The sequence below is a fragment of the Photinus pyralis genome, unplaced genomic scaffold (assembly GCF_008802855.1).
Source record: "Photinus pyralis isolate 1611_PpyrPB1 unplaced genomic scaffold, Ppyr1.3 Ppyr1.4_LG10, whole genome shotgun sequence".
NCBI classification, from domain to species: domain Eukaryota; kingdom Metazoa; phylum Arthropoda; class Insecta; order Coleoptera; family Lampyridae; genus Photinus; species Photinus pyralis.
In genome coordinates this window covers 6,454,014-6,476,044 of record NW_022170250.1, presented here as the reverse complement: position 1 = coordinate 6,476,044, position 22,031 = coordinate 6,454,014, and the positions used below count along the sequence as shown (strand labels likewise).

Below are 22,031 nucleotides of genomic sequence, written 5' to 3'. Positions count from 1 at the left end.
CTTCCAAAATTTCTTCCACATTTTAAAAATTTCCAAAATGTCGTACACACATACATCCAATCCTTCCTGCCCATGTTTGAAATTTCCAAAATTGCCTAGGTACACACATTACGTCCAGAAATTCCTGCGAATTATCAAAATTTCCTGAACATTGTCAACATTCCCAAAATTTCATGAACATTTTCAAAATTACCTGTAAATTTCCAAAATTCCCAAAATGTCTCACACACATTTACCAAAATTTCCAGCAAATTTTCAAAATTTCTCGCAAATTTTCACATTTGCTACACATTTTCAAAATTTCCAAAATTGCCTACACACATACGTCCAAACCTTCCTAAACATTTTTAAAATTCCTAAAATATTCGGCCTGCGTGCATACTCCCAAAATTTCCTACACATTTTCAAAATTTCCTGCTCATTGTCAAAATTCCCAGAATGTGTCACCCACATGTACTTCCAAAATTTCAAGCAAATTGTCAAAATTTCCTGCACGTTTTCAAAATTTTCGAAATTTCCTACACACATACGTCCAAACCTTCCTGGACAGTTTTAAAATTCCTAAAATGTCCTGCATGCATACTTCCAAAATTTCCTACAGACTTTCAAAATTTTCTGCAGATTTTCAAAATTCCCAAAATGTTCTACATACATACTTCCAAATTTCCTACAGCTTTTCGACATTTCCTGAACATAATCAAAATTATTAAAATTGCCTTCACACATTACGCCCTGAATTTCCTACGAATTGTCAAAATTCCCAACTTTTTTTGCGAATTTTCAAAATTCCCAAAATATCTCACACATTTGTACTTCCAAAATTTAGTGCGAATTTTTAAAATGTTTATTAAAATTTCCTGCAAATTTCCAAAATGTCACATGTGCGAATTTAAAAAATTTCCTGCACCTTTTAATATTGCCATTCATACATTCTTTCAAAATTTCCTGCGAATTTTCGAAATTTCCTGAACACTGTCAAAATTCACAACCTTTTTTGTGAATTTTCAAAATTACCTGCACATCTTCAAAATTTCCAAAATGTCCTACAGCGTTTCGACATTTCCTGAACATATTCAAAATTTTCCCTCCTCGCAAGAAGGGATGTGATCCGGGCTGTCTTCCTAAGACCAAAGAGTTATAGTCATTCTCCCGGACAGGGAGCAGTGGCTGAACTCGGATTGTCTGTTCCTTAAACCTATGCAGTAACAGTCAGGCGGCAGACGTCAACTCCTTGGAGACAGCTATCTAGAACCGGGGAGGTTAAACAGGGTCCTATCCTTTAGTAAGAGGAGCGGGTGAAAGAAAGGGGCCCTTGGTGTGCCTAAGTTCTGTCCGTTTGGGCACCCTGTGAATAGAATACAACAGAAGGGCTAACAACATTGATCATGTCATTGGTAGTAAGAATCTACAGGGTGTTTTTTTTACAGTGTTTTTCGCATTTAATTCATCCCACGTGAGATACTCCGAAAAATTAACGTTCTCGCGTAGCGTCACCTACCGGCGATAAGTTGCGCGATGCACAGCGGCGGACAATAAGAGGGGACGTTCACAATTAAATCGATTTCGAGGATTATCGTGATGCTTATCTGTCAAATTTTATTAATGAAACAGCACGGCACCACTGATGACGATGGCAAACATCGTAAATCGTAATTGATTGCGTGCAGGGGCGTCGCAGGTGCGCGCGCGCCCGCTTGCCGGCGTGACATGTGAACAAACCTTTTAAATTGAACCGAAATGCCAAATTCAGTTCCGTCGTGTCAGTGCTGCCGTGAAGAACTTTGCAAGTGCACGTGCCGAGTTATTCAAGCTCCTAACAATTAAATGGCTTTTTTGCGCGCATTCCTAAGGTGTAACGTGTCTAATAAAAGAGGGATCATTTTCGGCGACCATCGTAACGGTAAGCTAGTCCGGTGTTGTACGGTTTTCAAGTCGACCGCGACCGGAGCGATTGTTGATGAGCAAACGGCGACAACCACCGCGGCCGCAGCACCCCCTCGTGACCCCCTAGACTCGAGCTTCGAAGATGCGACCGCCGCGTTCAAGAGCAAGACGATGTGGGAACTGGTGCGGGCGTACACCGTCTACCAATTATGCTCGATTAATTACATCGTGGAGAATAACATGAAGGTAAGAGTTATCGATCCTTTTCCACTTCCGACCGGATATATTTATTACGACGAGATTAGACGTAAACCACATTTTTGGAAACCTACCCGCCATAATCTCAAGGACGTTTGTGCGATTTCGCTAGGGGTGCGAGATGAATGCCAAGGTTGACCCATAAAGTGCGCGCTGACCCAAATCTGGCCAACTATTTTTAGCATCTTCTTATTACATAATGCGCTTCCTCCATCGAGAGTGCGTCATGCTAATTGGGAAAATAAAGATTCCCCCCCGACTCTTGCGGTTCTCCACTATCGCCCAATATTGTTCGTGGAAAACTGGAAAGTTGTTTTTCGATATTCAAAATTCTCGGATCGCGTGCGTCAGCGGCAACAGGGCCGTATTCTTGTCGCCTTGGTGACCGAATTTGCATGAACGTGAATGGAAAATTTTACACAAGGGACAATTATGTCATTGATCTATTCAACGAATTTGCCCACGCACAGCTGGAAATTACTGTAGAATTGGACTAAGAAAACCCCAACGGAAGTCTTTTCCACTTTATTCTGTGGTGCCTATTAAGCGCACTTCAATAATTTCACTCGTGACGCCTCCTTTAGTGATACATGGCCTTTAGTGTCGTTTCTTTGTAGCAATAAATGCATCTGTTTTGCGTTGGCACGAAGTATCACTAACGAAATGCCTCATTAATGTCACTTGGGTAGTGCTTTAAAAGATTGATCGATCGAGAGTTTTTTGTTTATGTTCTAAAAATGGTTTTAAAGATATCTAAGAAACAATTGACACTATCAGTAAGTAGGGAAACATGAAATTTGGTCAGGAATCCAAAAATGGGGCAACATTAACTTGGGTGGGTGTTCCATTTTGAAATAAAGAAAGCTATATTGACCTGTTCGTGTGTGACCAGAAGTTGTATGACCTTGAAAATATTTTTAACTGAAAGACAATCTTGAATAATCAATTCGACTTAAATTAGAATTGTAAGTTTTCATGTTTACAGGACCCACAAACCAACCCATAGAACCCGTAAAATTATGGGATTTTTAATAAAAGTTGGTCTTACGTGACACTCACTATTGCGATGACTCCGATTTTTTATCAAACAGCTCACTTTTTTGTTTCACTGCGGTTGACGAGGCGGTTGATTATGTTCACAGAACCAACCCATGAAACCCGTAAAATTATGGGATTTTGAATTAAACTCGGTCTTACGTAACACTCGTGTATTGTGATTGCTGAGATTTTGTCAAATAATAATTTTTTTGTTTCACCGGTGGATTATGTTTACACTTGACCCACAAACCAACCCATAGAACCCGTAAAATTATGAGATTTTTAGTAAAACTCGCTCTTACGTGACACTGATCTATTGTAATGGTTGGGATTTTTTTTGGCAAACAGTAAATTTTTTGTTTCATTGATTGTTTATATTTACAGGACCCACAAAGTAACCCATAAAACCCGCAAAATTATGGGATTTTGATAAAACTCGGTCTTACGTAACACTCGTCTATTGTGATGGCTGAGATTTTGTCAAACAATAATTTTTTTGTTTCATCAGTTGATTATGTTTACACTTGACCCACAAAGCAACCCATAGAACCAATAAAATTATGGGTTTTTCATAAAACTCGCTCTTACATGGCAGTCATCTATTGCATTTGCTGTGATTCCCCCCCCTCCACTGTTTTAAAATTACGAATTTTTAAGAAAACTCCACAGAAATTCCACCTGATAAAAACAGCGCAACCGGGCGCATGCGCAGAATCATCTTTGCTATTTGGGGAGCAATCAATTTGAAATGTTTATATTACAGTGTGCACATACGCTGAAAGTCACATTTCTTGTCAATTGGAGTTACTAATCAAGGGTATTGAACGGCAACATCGCATGAAGACTATGTGTTTAAGGGGATGCCTTTCGGTTTACACAACGCTCCTCCGACTATGAATGACTGTGATCGTAGAAGAATTTGTAAAGCCGGTAATGAACTTTGGCGCCATTGACATTGTCACGCTGACCGTGAAAAAATAATTACTTTCACGCTTCGCAACCACCATTATCATAATTTTGTAATCGGTTGATAACGCGAAGTTTCCGCACAAAAAACGTAGGTACATTGGAATTTCGCGTCCTTGGTTCTTGCATATAAAGCGATAGCGATAGCCCGTCTAAAACGCTGTAGGTAAATACAGCGGATTGTTACGTACCGATATTAATTAATGGAAAGTGGAAAAAAATTAACAGCGCAATTTACGAAATTGCTAAGCGACTTGTGATTCGTTACGTCATCGTATACCGATCATAATTGTATATTTGCGCAAGGTTATGGCTAATAATAAAATATACTCGTTTCTTTAACACGCAATGTACAGTGGGAGTTGTTGATTTTATACGAAGAATCGCATTCTTTGCCACTCAGCTCAGATTCAGAAACCAGACTTTTGATCCGGCTCATATTCAATAGCAGTGAACTTTGAACTCGTAGAAATCGATTGGCGAAGTCTAAGATCGCCGTCTCTTTTCGTTCTCGAGTTAGACAAGGAACAGACGGACGGACGGACAAAACCATCACATCAGGAGAACTTTTTTCTTTCGAAAAATTCCCCTAAAAATGATCGTTTTGGGTATAGTTCACAAACTTGATCTTGCGACATACTGTATACATAGGATATTTTGAAAATGTGTAGGAAACTTCCAGGAAATTTTGAAAATGGCCGAAGTATACGAGAAATTCGGTAATTTCAATTTCCGAGTTGCGGTGCAAGTTTTGGAAATGTGTAAGAAGTCTGAAATGTGCAGAAAGTTTTGGAAACGTTGGCACTGCTTGAGAAGTATGCGTTGTGATGGAAATGTTGACAAGGGATAAGTAATTTTGGAAATTTTTGGGAAAAGTGAAAAATGCGCAAGAAATTTTGTTTTGGAAATATTTCGGGAATTTAGAAAATGTAGGGCATTTTGAAAAATCACGGGAAATTTTGGGGACTTCCAAAACGTTCAGGAAATTTTGAACATTCGCAGGAAATTTTGGGAATTTTGAAATACTTCAGGAAATTTTGAAAATTCGCAAGAAATTTTGAGAATTTTGAAAATGTTTAGGAAATTTTGGAAATTCGTAGGAAATTTTAGAAGTATGTATATGACTTTTTGGAAATCTTGACACGTGCAGGAAATTTTGGGAATTTTGACAATGTTCAGGAAACTTTGCATATTCGCAGGAAATTTTGTATGTAAGTGTAGGACACTTTGGAACTCTTGAAAAGGTACAGGAAATTTGACTTTTGGGAACTTTGAATATGCGCAGCAAATTTTTAAAATTCTCAGAAAATTTTGGGAAGTTTGAAAATATTCAGGAAATTTTGAAAATTCGCAAGGAATTTTGATATTTCGCAGGAAATTTTGCATATTCGTAGGGAATTTTGTATGTAAGTGTACTATGAAAATCTTGAAAATGTACAGGAAATTTGACTTTTTGGGAACTTTGATAATGTGCAGCGCATTTTGAAAATTCTCAGAAAATTTTGGGAATTTTAAAAATCTTCAGGAAAATTTCAAAATTCGCTGGGCATTTTGAAAATGGTCAGAAAAGTGAAAATTCGCAAGAAATTTTGGAAGTATGTGTAGGATATTTTGGAAATCTTAAATGTGCACGGAAATTTAAATATTTTGACAATTCGCAGGAAATTTAGGGAATTTTGATAGTTCGCAGGACGTAATGTATGTAGGGCGTAGGCAATTTTGGAAATTTTGAATATGTACAGGAAATGTCGAAAAACTGCAGGAAATCTGGAAAACCTGGAAGAAATTTTGGAAGTATGTGTGTAGGACATTCTGGGACTTTTCATTGAAAATCTGAGAGGAGGGCTATGGTTGGTAGAAATTAATTCCTTTCGTTGAGACCTTTCATTAGAGTATCATGAAGGATAAAACTTGTTCCCCCCCCCCCCCCCCCTCTAACCCGTACTTTGATAAGAGGACAGATAGAAGGGCAGTAGTTGGTAGAAAACGGTTTCTTTCGTTGAGACCTTTAATTAGAATACAATGAGAGAGAAAATTAATTTATAACCCCCCCCCCCCTCCGCTCAAAATGTCTAAGAAATTATTGGGCATGTAAGGTTGAAAATGTCTCGGAAATTCGTAATTTTGATATGTCGAAGGTGTTGGAAATGTTTAGAGGATTTTTGACAAAATCTTTGAAATGTATGTACAGGGTGTCCTATTAATAAATGTCGCAGATCATATCTATGAAACCGTTAATTGCACAGTTTGGAGCTCGACTTGGAGAAAAAGATTTTGTTAACAAAAGCGACAAAGAGAAATCGCTGGAAATTGTTTTCAAGTTTCCAGGTTTGCCGCTAGGGGTTAAGCAGAAAATGATTTTTTTCCTAAAATGTGCATAAAAATACATACATCCCAATCCAATCTTGTTTCATGCAGCAACTGTTCCTCTAGCTCGTTAAATATGAGGGGTGGGGAGTTCGGTTTAAGTTAGTGAAGGAATTAATAGGACACCCTGTACAACAATTTTGAAAAATGTGTTTGGTGAGTGGCGCCGCCTCCCCTCTCTACAAAAAGACGGAAAACTTCTTTGGGCAACTTTCAACGCAAGTTCCTGTGAAATGTAGGCGGGGTTGCCGAGATTCTCTTTCGGGACCTACTCTGTTTGTGAAAAAGTACCATTTACAATAACTCTGAAACATCGGGCGATTTGAGGCGTCCGTTGCTGGGCCGCCTCGCCTCGCACCAAAACCTCAAATTACTCCTCGCGTTTCATTATTTCTCCATCGCTACAATGTAAGCGATTGGACTTCGTGAGTAAAACAATTGCACCCGAACAGCCTTGAGCTTTGGCCTTTCCAAGTGTCAAAGCCAAATTGCTTCAATTTGTTCCCACCGTCACAGTCGCAACATTGTATTCAAAGTTGCAAACTGTAGCCGTTCTGGAAATTCTCCAAATTACTCCGTTTATATAACTCGAGCTCGGAGAGAGTAATTACTGTACCTGCGTCATTTTTTTTGTGCAAATACAAATGCCAAAGTAAACGTCTACGTCAATCGTTGCCGTTCCCGAATCTCCCTAGCGATACGAATGAATGAACAGGAAGGTACAAATTGTGTAATTGCCAGCTTTTTTTTATCTCGTGAGTTTAAGTGGATAATAATTTTATTTACGAAATCCAAAGATTTATGTAACTTTCCGCGTCACTTTTTGAGGGAACCTACTCGTCCGTGACGCGCTACAATTTTATTGTTTACCTTTTGTCGCCGAGTCCGCCCGACGTCCTTGGGGTATTCTTTTTCACCGCGAAAGGGATACATAGACGTATGCTTATTCTCATATGTCAATTAAGGGATACTGTCTTGTGGTCGCATTCAACGTCAGGTGTCCTATTTTGAGCGAACAACTTCTTGTCCAAAATTGTGCCAAACTCGTGTTTTTTTCTCACTACCAAGGCCGTCGCAGGTTATAAATAGCGCTTTGCATGTTTTCCGACGACCGAAATAGAACCGGTTGTTATCAATCGGCTTCGGCGTCCCACGGAAGCTGCGTCGCCGTTTTCGACAATTATTGATTATTGAATCGGGGGACTTTCGCTTAATTAAAAAAAACAATTGAGCAACGCGAGGCGAAATTAAGCTGCGTAGCGCTGTTCATTGTCACGTAAGGAATTTATTTTACCGCTTGCACAATTTGCAACGCGACATCTGAACCGGAAATCTTGTATGAAAGCCGATTTCCGGACAATTTTGGAAATTACGACCGCTCACGTGCCATTGGATGAAATGTTTTTCGCGAAATGCATCTTTTTCATTCACGGAGTTGGCACTACAAAGTCCATTTTTTTAAATAATTTGCTCATGAATTATGTTCACCTGGCAACCAGAACACTTTACTTCGTGAATTAGGAGCAGAAACAGTAGCGATTGGGTATGTCTATTCGACATGAGCGTTCCACTTTAATTTAATGTCTCTGGCTGTAATTAACCTTGTATAAATGTATACGTACGTGCTTCAAGCCCTCTTTGATCCGGTTTGCTTTTAACTTGACTTCATTTTATTAAATTGACTTGTAATGGACCTTTCAAGATTTTGACATTTTTAATCTTCTCATACAAGGGACTATTTTATGATTAGATCAATACTCTCGAGATTTTCAGTTGATGTTCCATTTCTCATTTAAGTACTTAAATTTCATCGATTTCTTTCGATTTTTCGAGTATTCTACACACGACTTTTTTCGATTTTTCAAATTTTTCCGATTCTTCAGATACATTTTATCAAATGCTTCCATTTTTTTTGGAAATTTTCTGATTCTAAAGATCCCTACAGTTTTTTTCAGATTCTTCTGTGTTTTCGAATTCTACTATTTTTCATATTCTTTCTCTTCTATTTTTAGTGTTCACACTTTAGATCTACAAAATGCACTCTTTATCATTTCGGCATCTATGTTAAGACCGTGACTAAACACCATTCAATTTGCTTATATAGCAAACAAAAAACTTTTAGATAAGTCTCGGATCAGTACGTCATATTTTATGGAAAGAATGAGTCACATCCGCTTTCATTCATTGTCGCCGTCGACTAATCCTTTATCGACGTGATGATATCTCGAAAATGTTCTCGTTACAGACGTATACGCATCTTAACATTTATAACACTGGTGCGAATTTCACTATTTATCACTTCGGCATCGATGTTAATACTGAGACAAACAATTCAATTTGTGTATATAGCAAAACAAAAAGGTTTTAGAGAAATCTCGAATCAACATATCTGATTTCATGGAAAGAATTAGTCACATCCGCTATTCCTTAACGTCAGTCAGTAATTGCTTACCACCGGTATTGTACCTCGAGAATGTTCTCGTTACGGACTGTATGCACATCTGAACAATTATAATACGAGCGCGAATTTCACTATTTATCACTTGGGCCTCCATGTTAAGACTGAGACTAAACACAATTCAATTTCCTTATATAGCAAACAAAAAGCTTCTAGATAAGTCTCAGATCAGCATATCATATTTCATGGCCACGTGCGCTTTCAATTCTTTACGTCGGTTATTAATCGTTTATTAGTTTGCCAGTGCCTCGACGATGTTCTCGTTACAAAATGCATGCGCATCTGAAGATTTATAACACGAGCGCGAATTTCACCATTTATCACTTCGGCGTCGATGTTAAGACCGAGACTAAACTCCTCGCTAAACTCAATTCAATTTGCTTGCATAGTAAACAAAAAGCTTCTAGATAAGTTTCAGATCATATTTCATGGAGGATGAGTCACGCTCAGTTACATTCCTTTATTACCGGTGACCACTCGTTTATGACAGTGCCTCGAGAATGTTCTCGTTACAGAATGTATGCACATGCACATCTTAGCATTTATAACACGAACGCGAATTTTACTATTTATCACTTCGGCATCGATGCTAAGACTGATACTAAACACAATTCACTTTGCTTATATGGCAATTATCGATTTGGTGGTACCTCGACAGTGTTCTCGATATAGAAATGTATGCACATCTGAACAGTTATAACACGAGCGCGAATTTCACTATTTATCACTTTGGTATCGATGTTAAGACTGAGACAGAACACAATTCAATTTGCTCATATAGTTTTTAGAGAAGTCTCGGATCAGTACATCCTATTTCATGGAAAGAATGAGTCACATCCGCTTTCATTCCTTATCGTCAGTGACTAATATTTTATCAAGTTGGTGGTACCTTGAGAATGTTCTCGATACAGAAATATATGCACATCTGCACAGTTGTAACACGCTAATTTCACTATTTATCACCGGAACCAATGTTAAGACTAAGACTAAACAAAATTCAATTTGCTTATGTAGCAAACAAAAGTGTTTATAAAACCTCTACCCAGAAGGTCATATTTCATGGAAGTAATGAGTTACATTCGGTTTCATTCCTTACCGTCGATGATAAATTGTTCATAAACTTGACCGTGCCTCGAGAATGTTCTCGTGACAGTATGCACATCTTAACATTTATAGCACGAGCACGATTTTCACTATTTATCACTTCGGCATCGATATTAAGACTGAGACGAAACACATTTCAATTTGCTTATATAACAAACAAAAAGTTTTTAGAGAAATCTCGAACCGGCATATCCGATTTCGTGGAAAGAATGAGTCACATCCGCCTTTATTCCTTATCGTCAGTCAGTAATCGTTTATCAACGTGATCGTACCTCAAGAATGTTCTCGTTACGGACGGTATGAACATTTATTATGAGCGCGAATTTCACTATTTATCACTTCGACATTGATGTTAAGACTGAGACTAAACACAATTCAATTTCCTTAGCAAACAAAAAGCTTGTAGATAAGTCGCAGATCAGCATATCATAATTCATGGTCACGTCCGCTTTCAATTCTTTACGTCGGTGATTAATCGTTCATCGATTTGCCAGTGCCTCGAGAATGTTCTCGTTACAAAATGCATGCGCATCTGAAGATTTTTATAACACGAGCGCGAATTTCACCATTTATCACTTCGGCATCTATGTTAAGACCGAGACTAAACTCCTCGCCAAACTCAATTCAATTTGCTTGCATAGCAAACAAAAAGCTTCTAGATAAGTTTCAGATCATAATATCATATTTCATGGAGAATGAGTCACGCTCAGTTACGTTCCTTTATTACCGGCGACTACTCGTTTATGACAGTGCCTGGAGAATGTTCTCGTTACAGAATGTATGCACGTCTGAGCATTTATAACACGAACGCGAATTTTACTATTTATCACTTCGGCATCGATGCTAAGACTGAGACTAAACACATTTCAATTTGCTTATATAGCAAACAAAAAGTTTTTAGAGAAGTCTCGAATTAGTATACCCTATTTCATGGAAAGAATGAGTCACATCCGCCTTCATTCCTTACCCTATGGTGACTAATCGTTCATCAACTTGAATGTTCTCGTTACGGACTGTATGCACATCTGAATATTTTATAGTTATAATAACAGAGCCAATTTCACTATTTATCATTTTAGTATCGATGCTAAGACTGAAACTAAACAATTCAATTTGCTTATATAGCAAACAAAAGGTTTTTATGGAACTCTCGGAACAGCATATCATATTTCATGGAAAGAATGAGTCACGTCCGCTTTCATTCCTTTACGTCGCCGCCTAATCGTTTGTCAATTTGATCGTGCCTGGAGAATGTTTTCGTTATAGAATGTACGCACATCTGAACATTTATAACACGAGCGCGAGGTTCACTATTTATCACTGAGGGATCGATGTTAACACTGAGACTACACATTTCAAGTTGCTTATATAGCAAACAAGAAGCTTCTAGGTAAGTCTCAGATCTGCATAATCATATTGATGGTAAGAATGAGTCACGTCCGCTTTTATTCCTTTTTGCTGGTGACTAATCGTTTCTTGGCCGTGCCTCGAGAATGTTCTCGTTATAAAATGTATGAACATCTGAACATATATAACTCGAGCGCGAGTTTCACTATTTATCACTTCGGCATCGATGTTAAGACTAAAACTAAACACATTTCAATTTGCTTATATAGCAACCCAAAAGTTTTTAGAGAAGTCTCGAATCAACGTACCCCATTTCATGGAAAGAATGAGTCCCATCCGCCTTCATTCCTTATCGTCGGTGAGTAATCGTTTTATCAACTTGACCATACCTCGATAATGCTTTCGTTGGAATGTATGCACATTTGAACACTGATAATAAGAGCGCAAATTTCACTATTTATCATTTTGCTATCGATGTTAAGACTGAGACTAAACAATTCAACATGTTTTTTCATTGTCTTCAATCTCTAACTATAGAATCTCTCAAAGTCTGCGTGGCTCATTTGGTTAGGCGCTAGCTTTCTATTTCAGGTATCGTGGGTTCGATTCCCACGCAGATAAAAAAAAGTTTTTTTCTATAGCAATCACGTGACCGATGACGCGGGTCCAAAATAACATCCAAGATGGCGGATGGAGCGAGAGAGGCAGACAGACGGTCCAAAATGGTACCCAACAAAATGCGGATTTACTAACTAATAAATGGCGACCAATCCAAGATGACGTTCAATAAAATGGCGGGATTTGAGACTAATAAAATGGCGGCCGTAAAATGGTGGGATTTGAGACTAATAAAATGGCAGCCGATCCAAGATGGAGGATTTAGTGACTAATAAAATGGCGGGATTAGAGACTAATAAAATGGCGACTAACAAAATGGCATATTTAATAACTAATAAATGGCGACTGATTTGGTCATAATTTTTTTGGCCTGCATAGAATTGCAAAGAGATAAGAGAACACGAGATTACCATTACCAATTTTTAGATTATTAATCTTAATGCTCGCGTTATCTCCCTTAATGACATGGCCTTGAATAATGATCTTGTTTACAAATAAACTTACAACAAGTACACACTCAATACTGATTCATTCTCCAATTTGGCACCGGATGCTATTGGCACAGTCACAGGGTTTTAGGAATTTGAGTACATATTTGCTATTCCCATGATTGCAAGAATTATTGATGGCCAAATAACTACGCCACTGTTACCGAAAGTGAAATCTCTAAACTGGTTCACTGCAACTTCCGCGTGCACGAAAGTGCACCGAGGTCAAGTTCAGTGTCGGACCGGTGCATAAACAAATCACACCAGACGGCCTTGAGGTTACGTAAATCGGCGAGAATTAGATTATAGTCGCGCGATGGCTTCATTAACGCATTAAACGTTTTTTTCTTCTTGTTCTTCCAGCTGATGAAATTTGCCAAGACGATATTGGGCGAGCGACTGTTTTCCGCCGTGATGAAGGCGACATTTTACGGGCACTTCGTCGCCGGAGAGGACCAGATCAAGATCAGGCCGACGCTCGAGAGGCTGAGATCGTTCGGCGTCAAGCCCATACTCGACTATTCCGTCGAGGAGGACATCAGCCAGGAGGAGGCGGAGAAGAGAGAAGTCGAGTAGGTATTTTGCATTCGACAATAACGTTTTTCTGTAAAAAAAGCGCCATTTTGCGCATAGTTTCTTGGGGATCTGGCGCTCTTTTATTTGGTGAGATAAGGAAAACTTAAAGATTATTAAATCCAGCATGCCGTGTGCTGTCAGGATGCGTGACAATTTTTTCTAATTCATTTATTGTGCTATGGTTCATGTCTTCGCTATTAGGCGGTTGTCTTGGATAAAATGTAATGGCCCCGTTCAAATTTTTTTCCAGAGCTTCAGTGCCCGAAGCGGGCGACACACAAGAGACGGGATCCCTAAAGCAGTACCACGTTGCCAAACCTTTCGCCGATCGGCGTTACAAAGTCAGCTCGGCTCGAACGTACTTCTACATAAACGAGGCGCAATGCGAGCGCAACATGGAAATATTCATTCGCTGCCTCGAGGCAGTAGCTGGTTAGTATCCTCTTCGGTCCCGCGCTGAGAACAATTCCAGAAAGACTAACTCTGACCCTTTTCTTTTTTCGGATATATTGCAGATTATGAAAGAATTGGTAGACAATTGTCCGTTAACAGTAAGTTTCACTGGTCCTTATTGTATCTACCGCCTTTTGTTTTGTTCTGTTACGAGGTAAACCATTTTAATTTCTACACGCTCCACCTCTCCCTATCGCTAACACTATCCGAACATGAAACCGTAGATAGTGGTTAAAGTTTACCGCTTTAATTTCAGGCGCGACGTACGGCACCGGCCTAACCGCAATTAAACTGACAGCCCTAGGCAGACCGCAACTATTGGTAAGTTCACCGCGCTCGAATTACGCCGAGTAAAAACGCATTTTTAGCTGCAATTATCCGAGGTGATTATGCGAACGCGAGAGTATATGGCCGAACTGGCCGGAGATAGGGGGAACGTGCTCAAGCACCACATAAAGCCGCAGGATTTGGAAAAGAAATTGGAGCAGGCGCACGTTTCCAATCAGGACGCCACCGCGTTTCTGAAACGGGTTACCTCGGACAACGAAGGGTGGGTATTAGTGGCTATTCCCCGTCCTGTCGCATTATCTACCTTTTATTGAAATAACAATATTTGAATCCAACCAAAGGAATGGAATCACTGAAATTAAATGCATTTTTCCAATTAACTCTCCTTGGAAAATGCCTTTAGGGGTACAGTGAATAGTCCGGTAACGTTACACCTTCGTGATGAATACAAAATTTGGCTAAAGAAAAGTATCGTTTTTATTTCCAGACATACTTTCGTTCACGTTCGCTATGAAGCGGTATATGTATATATTTTTCTACGTTGAATAAACCCAAATTTTATATGAGAGCGTTAACAATTGTACACCTTGTGATACTATGAGCCTGATACAGTAATTTTAAAAAGGGATTTTGTATTAGGAGTACATAATACCCACAACAGTGTGCTCCTACTACATTTTTTAAAAATCGATGTGAAATTTTAATTTCGTAATTATTAAATGGCCGAGTTTATGGCTAATTTCTGTTCCTAGTTTTTTGAAAGGCGCAAGCTAACAATATTCAGAAGTGGGATATAGAACGTCAGGAACAAATTCAAGTGTGGGCCGATTAATGAAACCTCACGCCGAATGGCAACGGATATGTTGAAAATGATGATGACGATGATAAAGAGCAAATTGTGTCTGGATTGATGCAGAAAGCATCAAATGGCTTATTGCTTGGTATCGTATCCCTGCAAGGAGTAACACGAACTGGCTAGACACTACGAAAATCGTGGCGAGACAAATTGTTCGGTGGAGAAAACGCGAGACACGACGCCACATTTTCATAACACGCTAGATGTAGAAGCTGCAGGTTACTACTTGCTTATTTTTTATGGACGCCATTTTGGATTTTTAAGGAGTGAGATAGATTTGTATCTATTTCAGTTTTTCGTATATGTTAAAGCAAATGCGCGCGAACGTGATTTTGGTAAGAAAACTCAATAAGGGACACCAGTGGGAGTAGACCGAGTCTACATTTTCCATTTCTCTTACATTGCATTGACCGTAAAGTTGATTAATTTTATGCTTTATACTATATACCTTTGTTTGACGACTCGACCCCCACCAGAATAGCAGAATAAGTATTAAAATATCAAAAAAAAACCAAGCAAATTATTATAATTGTAAATGAGAAAACTAATGACGTCAAATTAAAAACTATCAAAAGTAAGCATACACTTTGAAATATTTAAAATGTGCACGGTGTGATTTGTATAATGCACTCCGATTTGCAAATACAAATTGTTTTCAAAATGAAATGCAAAAGAGCATAACATAATGTAACAGGTGACCGCTTTGCCGTTTAAAAAAATGTGGGTTTGTTCAACGTAGGAAAATTTATACATATACCGCTTCATAGCGAACGTGAACGAAAGTATGTCTGGAAATAAAAACGATAACAAGGTAAAACATCAGTGAGACCGGATTGTAAGGTTTTCGGCAGACGAGGTGTGAGTTTGCTGTGAGAATTTTATTTAGCGAGCGGTTACGGGCCATTTTAGATGCGCTAAAACTTTCGTTCATAAAAATTTATTAAGTAGCGTTAAGGCTTAATTTATCTATATAAATAAAAATGTCTGTCTGTCTCTTTCGCCGGTCTCAACCGTTCAACTGATTGCGATCAAACTTGAGGGAATGGTTTGACGTATGCCCGCGAAAGTTTTGGAGTTAGTAAAGTACGTTTCGAAATTCCCACGGAAACGGGAACGGGGTACGGGAGACAACGGCGGTGCGGAGTTCGGCGGGACTGCTAGTTAGTAATACCGCTATGAAGCGGTATATTTTTCTACGTTGAATAAACCCAAATTTTATATGAGAGGGTTAACAATTTTACACCTTGTAATACTATGAGCCTGATACCGTAATTTTAAAAAGGGATTTTGTATTAGGAGTACATAATACCCACAAAAGTGTGCTCCTATTACATTTTTTAAAAATCATTGTGAATTTTTAATTACTTAATTTTAAATAACCGAGTTTGTGGCTATTTCCTGATTCTAGTTTCTCGAAAGGAGAGCTAACACACCTGATAAACTGAACATGCTTCAGAATTTCCACAATACGGTAGATGTAGAAGCTACAGTTTTTTTTATTGACGCCATTTTGGATTTTTAAGGAGAGACAGTTTTGTATCTATTTCAGTTTGTCGTACGTGCTAAAGCAAATGCGCGCGAAAGTGACTTTCGTAAGAAAACTCAATAAGGGTCACCGGTGGGAGTAGACCGAGCCTATATTTTCCATTTCTCTGACCGTAAAGTTGATTCACTTTATGCTTATGCAATATACCTTTGTTTGACAACTCGACTCCGACCCGAATAGTAGAATAATTATTAAAATATCGCAAAAAAACGCTAAAAAATCAAGCAAACTATTATAATTCTAAATGAGAAACCAATGACGTCAAATTAAAAACTAGCAAAGGTAAGTAGGCATACACACTTTGAAATATTTAAAATGTGCACGGTGTGATTGTATATAAATCACTCCGATTTCCAAATAAAAATTGTTTTCAAAATGAAATGCAAAAGAGGATAACATAATGTAACAGGTGGCCGCTTTGCCGTTTAAAAAAATGTGGGTTTGTTCAACGTAGGAAAATTTATAAATATACCTCTTCATAGCGAACGTGAACGAAAGTATGTCTGGAAATAAAAACGATAACAAGGTTAATGAGACCGGATTGTAAGAAGGTTTTCGGCAGACGAGGTGAGAGTTTCGCAGGAAAATTGGCGAGTGGTTACGGACTATTTTAGATGCGCTAAAACTTTCGTTGATAAAAATTTATTAAGTAGCGATAAGGCTTAATTTATCTATATAAATAAAAATGAAAGTTTGTCTGTCTGCCTCTTATGCCGGTCTAAACGTTCAACCGAGATTGCGATGAAACTTTGGGGAATGGTTGGACGTATGCCCGCGAAAGTTTTTGAGTTAGTAAAATACGTTTCGAAATTCCCACGGAAACGTCAACGGGGTACGGTGCGGAGTTCGGCGGGACTGCTAGTTAGTAATACCTATACTGATAGCGACTCTACTCAGTGCTCTAGGTCCTTTTCGTCCGTTTTAGTCCGTTCCGTTACAGAATTCTGCACTTATTCCCGTGGTCGGGAATAATCGACGACAACCAGGAATTGTGCAGTACATTCCGGATTCCCGACATGAAAACGGGCCGCATGGTTCCCTTGATCGGTCAATTATCGAAAAAGGAGGAGGAAATGTTTCGCAATTTCGTCAGGCGCTTGGATACGATCGTCAGGGTAAGTTTGGCTCGTTCCGCCGGCCCGAATTTCGGATTTAATCGCAGGCGGCGCAAGAGATGGACGTTCGCATAATGGTCGACGCCGAGCAGACCTACTTCCAACCGGCGATTACGCGCATGACGCTCGAATTCATGCGAAAGTACAACAAGGAGAAGGCCATCGTTTTCAACACGTACCAGTGCTACCTGCGGGAGGCGTACAACGAAATCACGACCGATCTCGAGCAGGCCAAACGGCAGAACTTCTACTTCGGCGCGAAGCTGGTGAGAGGCGCGTACATGGACCAGGTGAGTTCGAGACGGTCGGCTTAAGGCTCGATTACACACCGACATCTTAACCAGGAACGCGCGAGGGCCGCCGCCTTGGGCTATCCCGATCCGATCAATCCGACGTACGAGGCGACGACCGAAATGTACCACACCACCTTGACGGAGTGTCTCAGACGTATCAAGGATATGAAGGAGAAGGGGGAGAGTAAGAACAAGATCGCGATCATGGTGGCGTCTCACAACGAGAACACCGTACGGTTCGCGATCGACAAAATGAAGGAGATCGGCGTGCAGCCGGAAGATAAAGTGATATGCTTTGGACAGCTCCTTGGCATGTGTGATTATATTACATTCCCGCTCGGTGAGTATTTTTGTGCTAAAAAGAGAGAACCACAGCCAACTATTATCAGAACAATTATATTGACTCCTGTAACCTTTTGACTCTGTATAGACTGGTGGACACGGAAGGTATTAGAATCTTGAAACTTGGTCCAAGTAAAAACCCTATCGAATTTGGGTGTCCACCCGTTCGTAACAATCATCATAAAAATCTGAGACTAATCTTAAAATTCATGTTAACTTAGCGCGCTTCCAACAATACCAAATACATACATTGTTGATTGAAATTTAAAAATTTCTTTATAAAGATTGGTGAATAATCTGGCGTTTTAAAATAAGTATACGGGGTCAGCTAAAGAAGTTATCAAGAGCTAATTTAATTTTTTTAATGGAACACCCTGTATATTTTAATCTAAAAATTCTCTTTTCAAAAATATAACACGCTACGCATGGATATTTGAAAACGACAAAAAATGAGTAAACTGATAAAAAAAACTTTTTGAATCTTTTTGAACCAATAGTGAATTTTTTAGTGTGATATTTTTGGAAAAGAATAAAATCTACAGTGTTTTATTTAAAAAAAATGAGCATAGGTTCGATATCTTTTTTACCTGATATTTTTGATTTTTTTAAAATCTGTTTGAACTAATATTGAATTTTGTTGTTTATCACAAATCGCCAGAAAAATAGCATATTAAATTCTCTTTTCAAAAATATAACACACTACGGATGGATTTTTGAAAACGACAAAAATGTTTAAACAATGATTTAAAAAAAATAAAAACTTTTTGAATCTTTTTGAACCAATAGTGAATTTTTGTAGTGTGATACTTTTGGAAAATAATAACATATAGCGTTTTATTAAAAAAAAATGAGGATAGGTCCGATATCTTTTTTGCCTGACCCTGTATACTTATTTTTTATCTTTTTTGAATCTGTTTGAACCAATATTGAATTTTGTTGTTTACCACAAATCGCCAGAAAAATAGCATATTAAATTCTCTTTTCAAAAATATAACACACTACGGATGGATATTTGAAAACGACAAAAAATGTTTAAACAATGATTAAAAAAATTATAAAAACTTTTTGAATCATTTTGAACCAATAGTGAATTTTTCTAGTGTGCTATTTTTGGAAAAGAATAAAATATCAGGTTTTATTTCAAAAAAATGAGAGTATGTCCTATATCTTTTTTACCTGACCCTGTATACTTATTTATTATCTTTTTTGAATCTGTTTGAACCATCATTGAATTTTGTTGTTTATCACAAATCGCCCGAAAAATAGCATATTGAATTCTTTTTTCAAAAATATAACGCACTGCGGATGGATATTTGAAAAAGACAAAAAATGTTTAAACAATGATTTAAAAAAAATAATAAAAACTTTTTGAATCTTTCTGAACCAATAGTGAATTTTTCTTGTGTGATACTTTTGGAAAAGAATAAAATATACAGTTTTATTTTAAAAAAGTCTGATATCTTTTTTTTACCTGACCCTGTATACTTTTTTTTTTTATTTTTTTTGAATCTGTTTGAACCGTTATTGAATTTTGATGTTTATCACAAATCGCCAGAACAATAGCATATTGAATTCTCTTTTCAAAAATATAACACACTACGGATGGATATTTGAAAACGACAAAAAATGTTTAAACAGTGATTTAAAAAAACAATCTTTTTGAATCTTTTTGAACCAATAGTGAATTTTTTTAGTGTATTAAATTCTCTGTTCACAAATATAACACACTACGGATGGATATTTGAAAAAGACAAAAATGCTGAAACAATGATTAAAAAAAATCTTTTTGAATATTTTTGAACCAATATTGACTTTTTAGTGTGATATTTTTGGAAAAGAATAAAATACTTTTTTAAAAATCTTTTTTGAATCTGTTTGAACCAATATTGGATTGTGTTGTTTATTACAAATCGCCGGAAAAATAGCATATTAAATTCTCTTTTCAAAAATATAACACACTACGGATGGATATTTGAAAACGACAAAAAATGTTTAAACATTTTTGAATCTTTTTGAACCAATAGTGAATTTTCTTAGGGTGATATTTTTGGAAAATAATAAATATACAGGGTTTTTATTTTAAAAAATGAGGATAGGTCCGATATCTTTTTTACCTGACCCTGTATACTTATTTTTGATTTTTTTAAAATCTGTACCAATATTGAATTTTGTTGTTTATCACAAATCGCCAGAAAAACAGCATATTATATTCTCTTTTCAAAAATATAACACACTACGGATGGATATTTGAAAACGACAAAAAATGTTTAAATGATTTTTAAAAAAAGTTTAAATCTTTTTGAACCAATAGTCAAATAGTGAATTTGTTTAGTGTGCTATTTTTGGAAAAAAATAAAATATACAGTGTTTTATTTAAAAAAATGAGGATAGGTCCGATATCTTTTTTATCTGACTCTGTATACTTATTTTTGATCTTTTTTGAATCTGTTTGAACCAATATAGAATTTTGTTGTTTATCACAAATCGCTAGAAAAATAGCATATTAAATTCTCTGTTCAAAAATATAACACACTACGGATGGATATTTGAAAAAGACAAAAAATTAAAAAAAAAGAAAAGCTTTTTGAATCTTTTTTAACCAATAGTGAAGTTTGTTGTTGTTTAGCACAAATCACCAGAAAATGTAAAAACAAATAATATCCCAAAAATACAAATTTGGTACCTAACTTTTAAATGGAACACCCTGTATATTTTTCAAAAAATTTCAGGTCAATCCGGATACTCGGCCTACAAGTATATTCCGTACGGTCCAGTAAAAGAAGTGCTGCCGTACCTGTCGCGACGAGCGCAGGAGAACAAGGGCATCCTCAAGAAAATTAAGAAGGAGAAGCGACTACTCAGTCGCGAGATTTTGAGACGTCTCGCGAGAGGGCGTCTATTCTATACACCGAAGGGCAACTATATTCCTGTTTAAGCGGTAAGTTTTGGCTCGTCTCGCCTCGCCGCGTTTAACGCGCGTTTTCTTTTTTAGACCACGACACCACGTAGTGTAGAACGAGAGATCGAACAGAAAATAGCGAAGGAGTCTGCGTGAAAATTGTCGAAATGGGTCTTTGTACATTTTGTAAATTTGTGTGAGAGGAGCTTTAGCTGTACAGTGTCCAAGTAAAGTTCATGTCTCCCCCCCCCGCCCCCCTCCTCTGTAATTCACGCGGACTTGACGTGTACAGTAATTTATTTTTGACACTTGCGTAGAGTATTAAAAAACAGTTCGGTAATCGCGGCTGGACTGCGATTGCGTTCCAAAACGGTGATAGAACTTAGATCTGTGCTTGTTTTCCTGTTAAATTTTTCTAGATTGGTCGCCGATTTCATTTTTTGTCAATAACTTTGTTAACCTGTGATAGTCGTAGTTGGAAAGTATTATTATTATTTATTTTTAAGACTTAGTATTTTTCGTGTGAACGATTACGGATTATGTGCGTAATTAATGGATCAAATGTTTGTTCTGTGTGCTTATTTCAACAAAATTTTATAAAAATTGACAATAAAAGTGAGAGGGGATGTGCTTTTTTTTATTTCTTAGTACCATTTTGTTTGTTGTTGTTTTTATTAAACCCACAAGGAGTACTTTGGATCTTGGGGGTCCCCCAGAACTACAGTGACATAATAGAAACCCAGGCGCCATGTTGCATCGAAAAATCAAATTAGATGTAGGCAACACACAATACACGTGTGACATTTGTTCCACTGACTTGTTGTTTGTTACTAACATTTTTCTCCGTGCATGAAGCAGTCATGGGGTGGTAAAAACTAGAGTCAAAATTGAGGTACGACACCTAATTCCGTGATTGTCTTCGACTTTCAACTGTAGGCTCAAAACCCCCAAACCAGGGGCGTGTTACCTGTCTTGCAGGAGCGGAATTACGCTAATCAAAGCTCTTCAGTTTAGAATCTATGTGCGATAAATGAGTTACGATTCGTAATGTCCGCATATCTTGTTTTTAGTTAAATTTGCCTACAAGGCCATGTAATTTTCCTTCTTGCTTTTAACAAAAGGACTTTATTGCACC

General features: G+C 37.6%; 1 protein-coding gene across 2 annotated transcripts; it reads left to right on the top strand.

Moving 5' to 3' along the window:
* Positions 1 to 1,729: 1,729 nt before the first annotated feature.
* Positions 1,730 to 21,522, top strand: LOC116161305 (proline dehydrogenase 1, mitochondrial). Of its 2 annotated transcripts, XM_031474618.1 has the most exons (11): positions 1,730 to 2,130; positions 12,892 to 13,100; positions 13,355 to 13,536; positions 13,620 to 13,655; positions 13,814 to 13,878; positions 13,926 to 14,107; positions 17,188 to 17,362; positions 17,410 to 17,652; positions 17,707 to 17,995; positions 20,727 to 20,935; positions 20,990 to 21,522. In XM_031474618.1, the coding sequence occupies exons 1-10, from the start codon at positions 1,825 to 1,827 to the stop codon at positions 20,930 to 20,932; spliced, it is 1,893 nt and encodes a 630-aa protein (XP_031330478.1). In that variant the 5' UTR covers positions 1,730 to 1,824; the 3' UTR covers positions 20,933 to 20,935; positions 20,990 to 21,522. The 2 variants fall into 2 exon arrangements, with proteins under 2 accessions (XP_031330478.1, XP_031330479.1); XM_031474619.1 differs by lacking the exon at positions 13,620 to 13,655 and having other exon boundaries at positions 1,731 to 2,130.
* The last annotated feature ends 509 nt before the right edge of the window (positions 21,523 to 22,031 follow it).

What these genes read in the sequence shown, in the direction of transcription:
- LOC116161305 (XM_031474618.1), top strand. Translation starts at nt 1,825, where the DNA reads ATGGCTTTTTTGCGCGCATTCCTAAGGTGTAACGTGTCTAATAAAAGA. An exon ending in GCGGAGAAGAGAGAAGTCGA is followed by an intron (nt 13,101 to 13,354) that starts GTAGGTATTTTG and finishes ATTTTTTTCCAG; the next exon opens with AGCTTCAGTGCCCGAAGCGG. An exon ending in TAGACAATTGTCCGTTAACA is followed by an intron (nt 13,656 to 13,813) that starts GTAAGTTTCACT and finishes CTTTAATTTCAG; the next exon opens with GCGCGACGTACGGCACCGGC.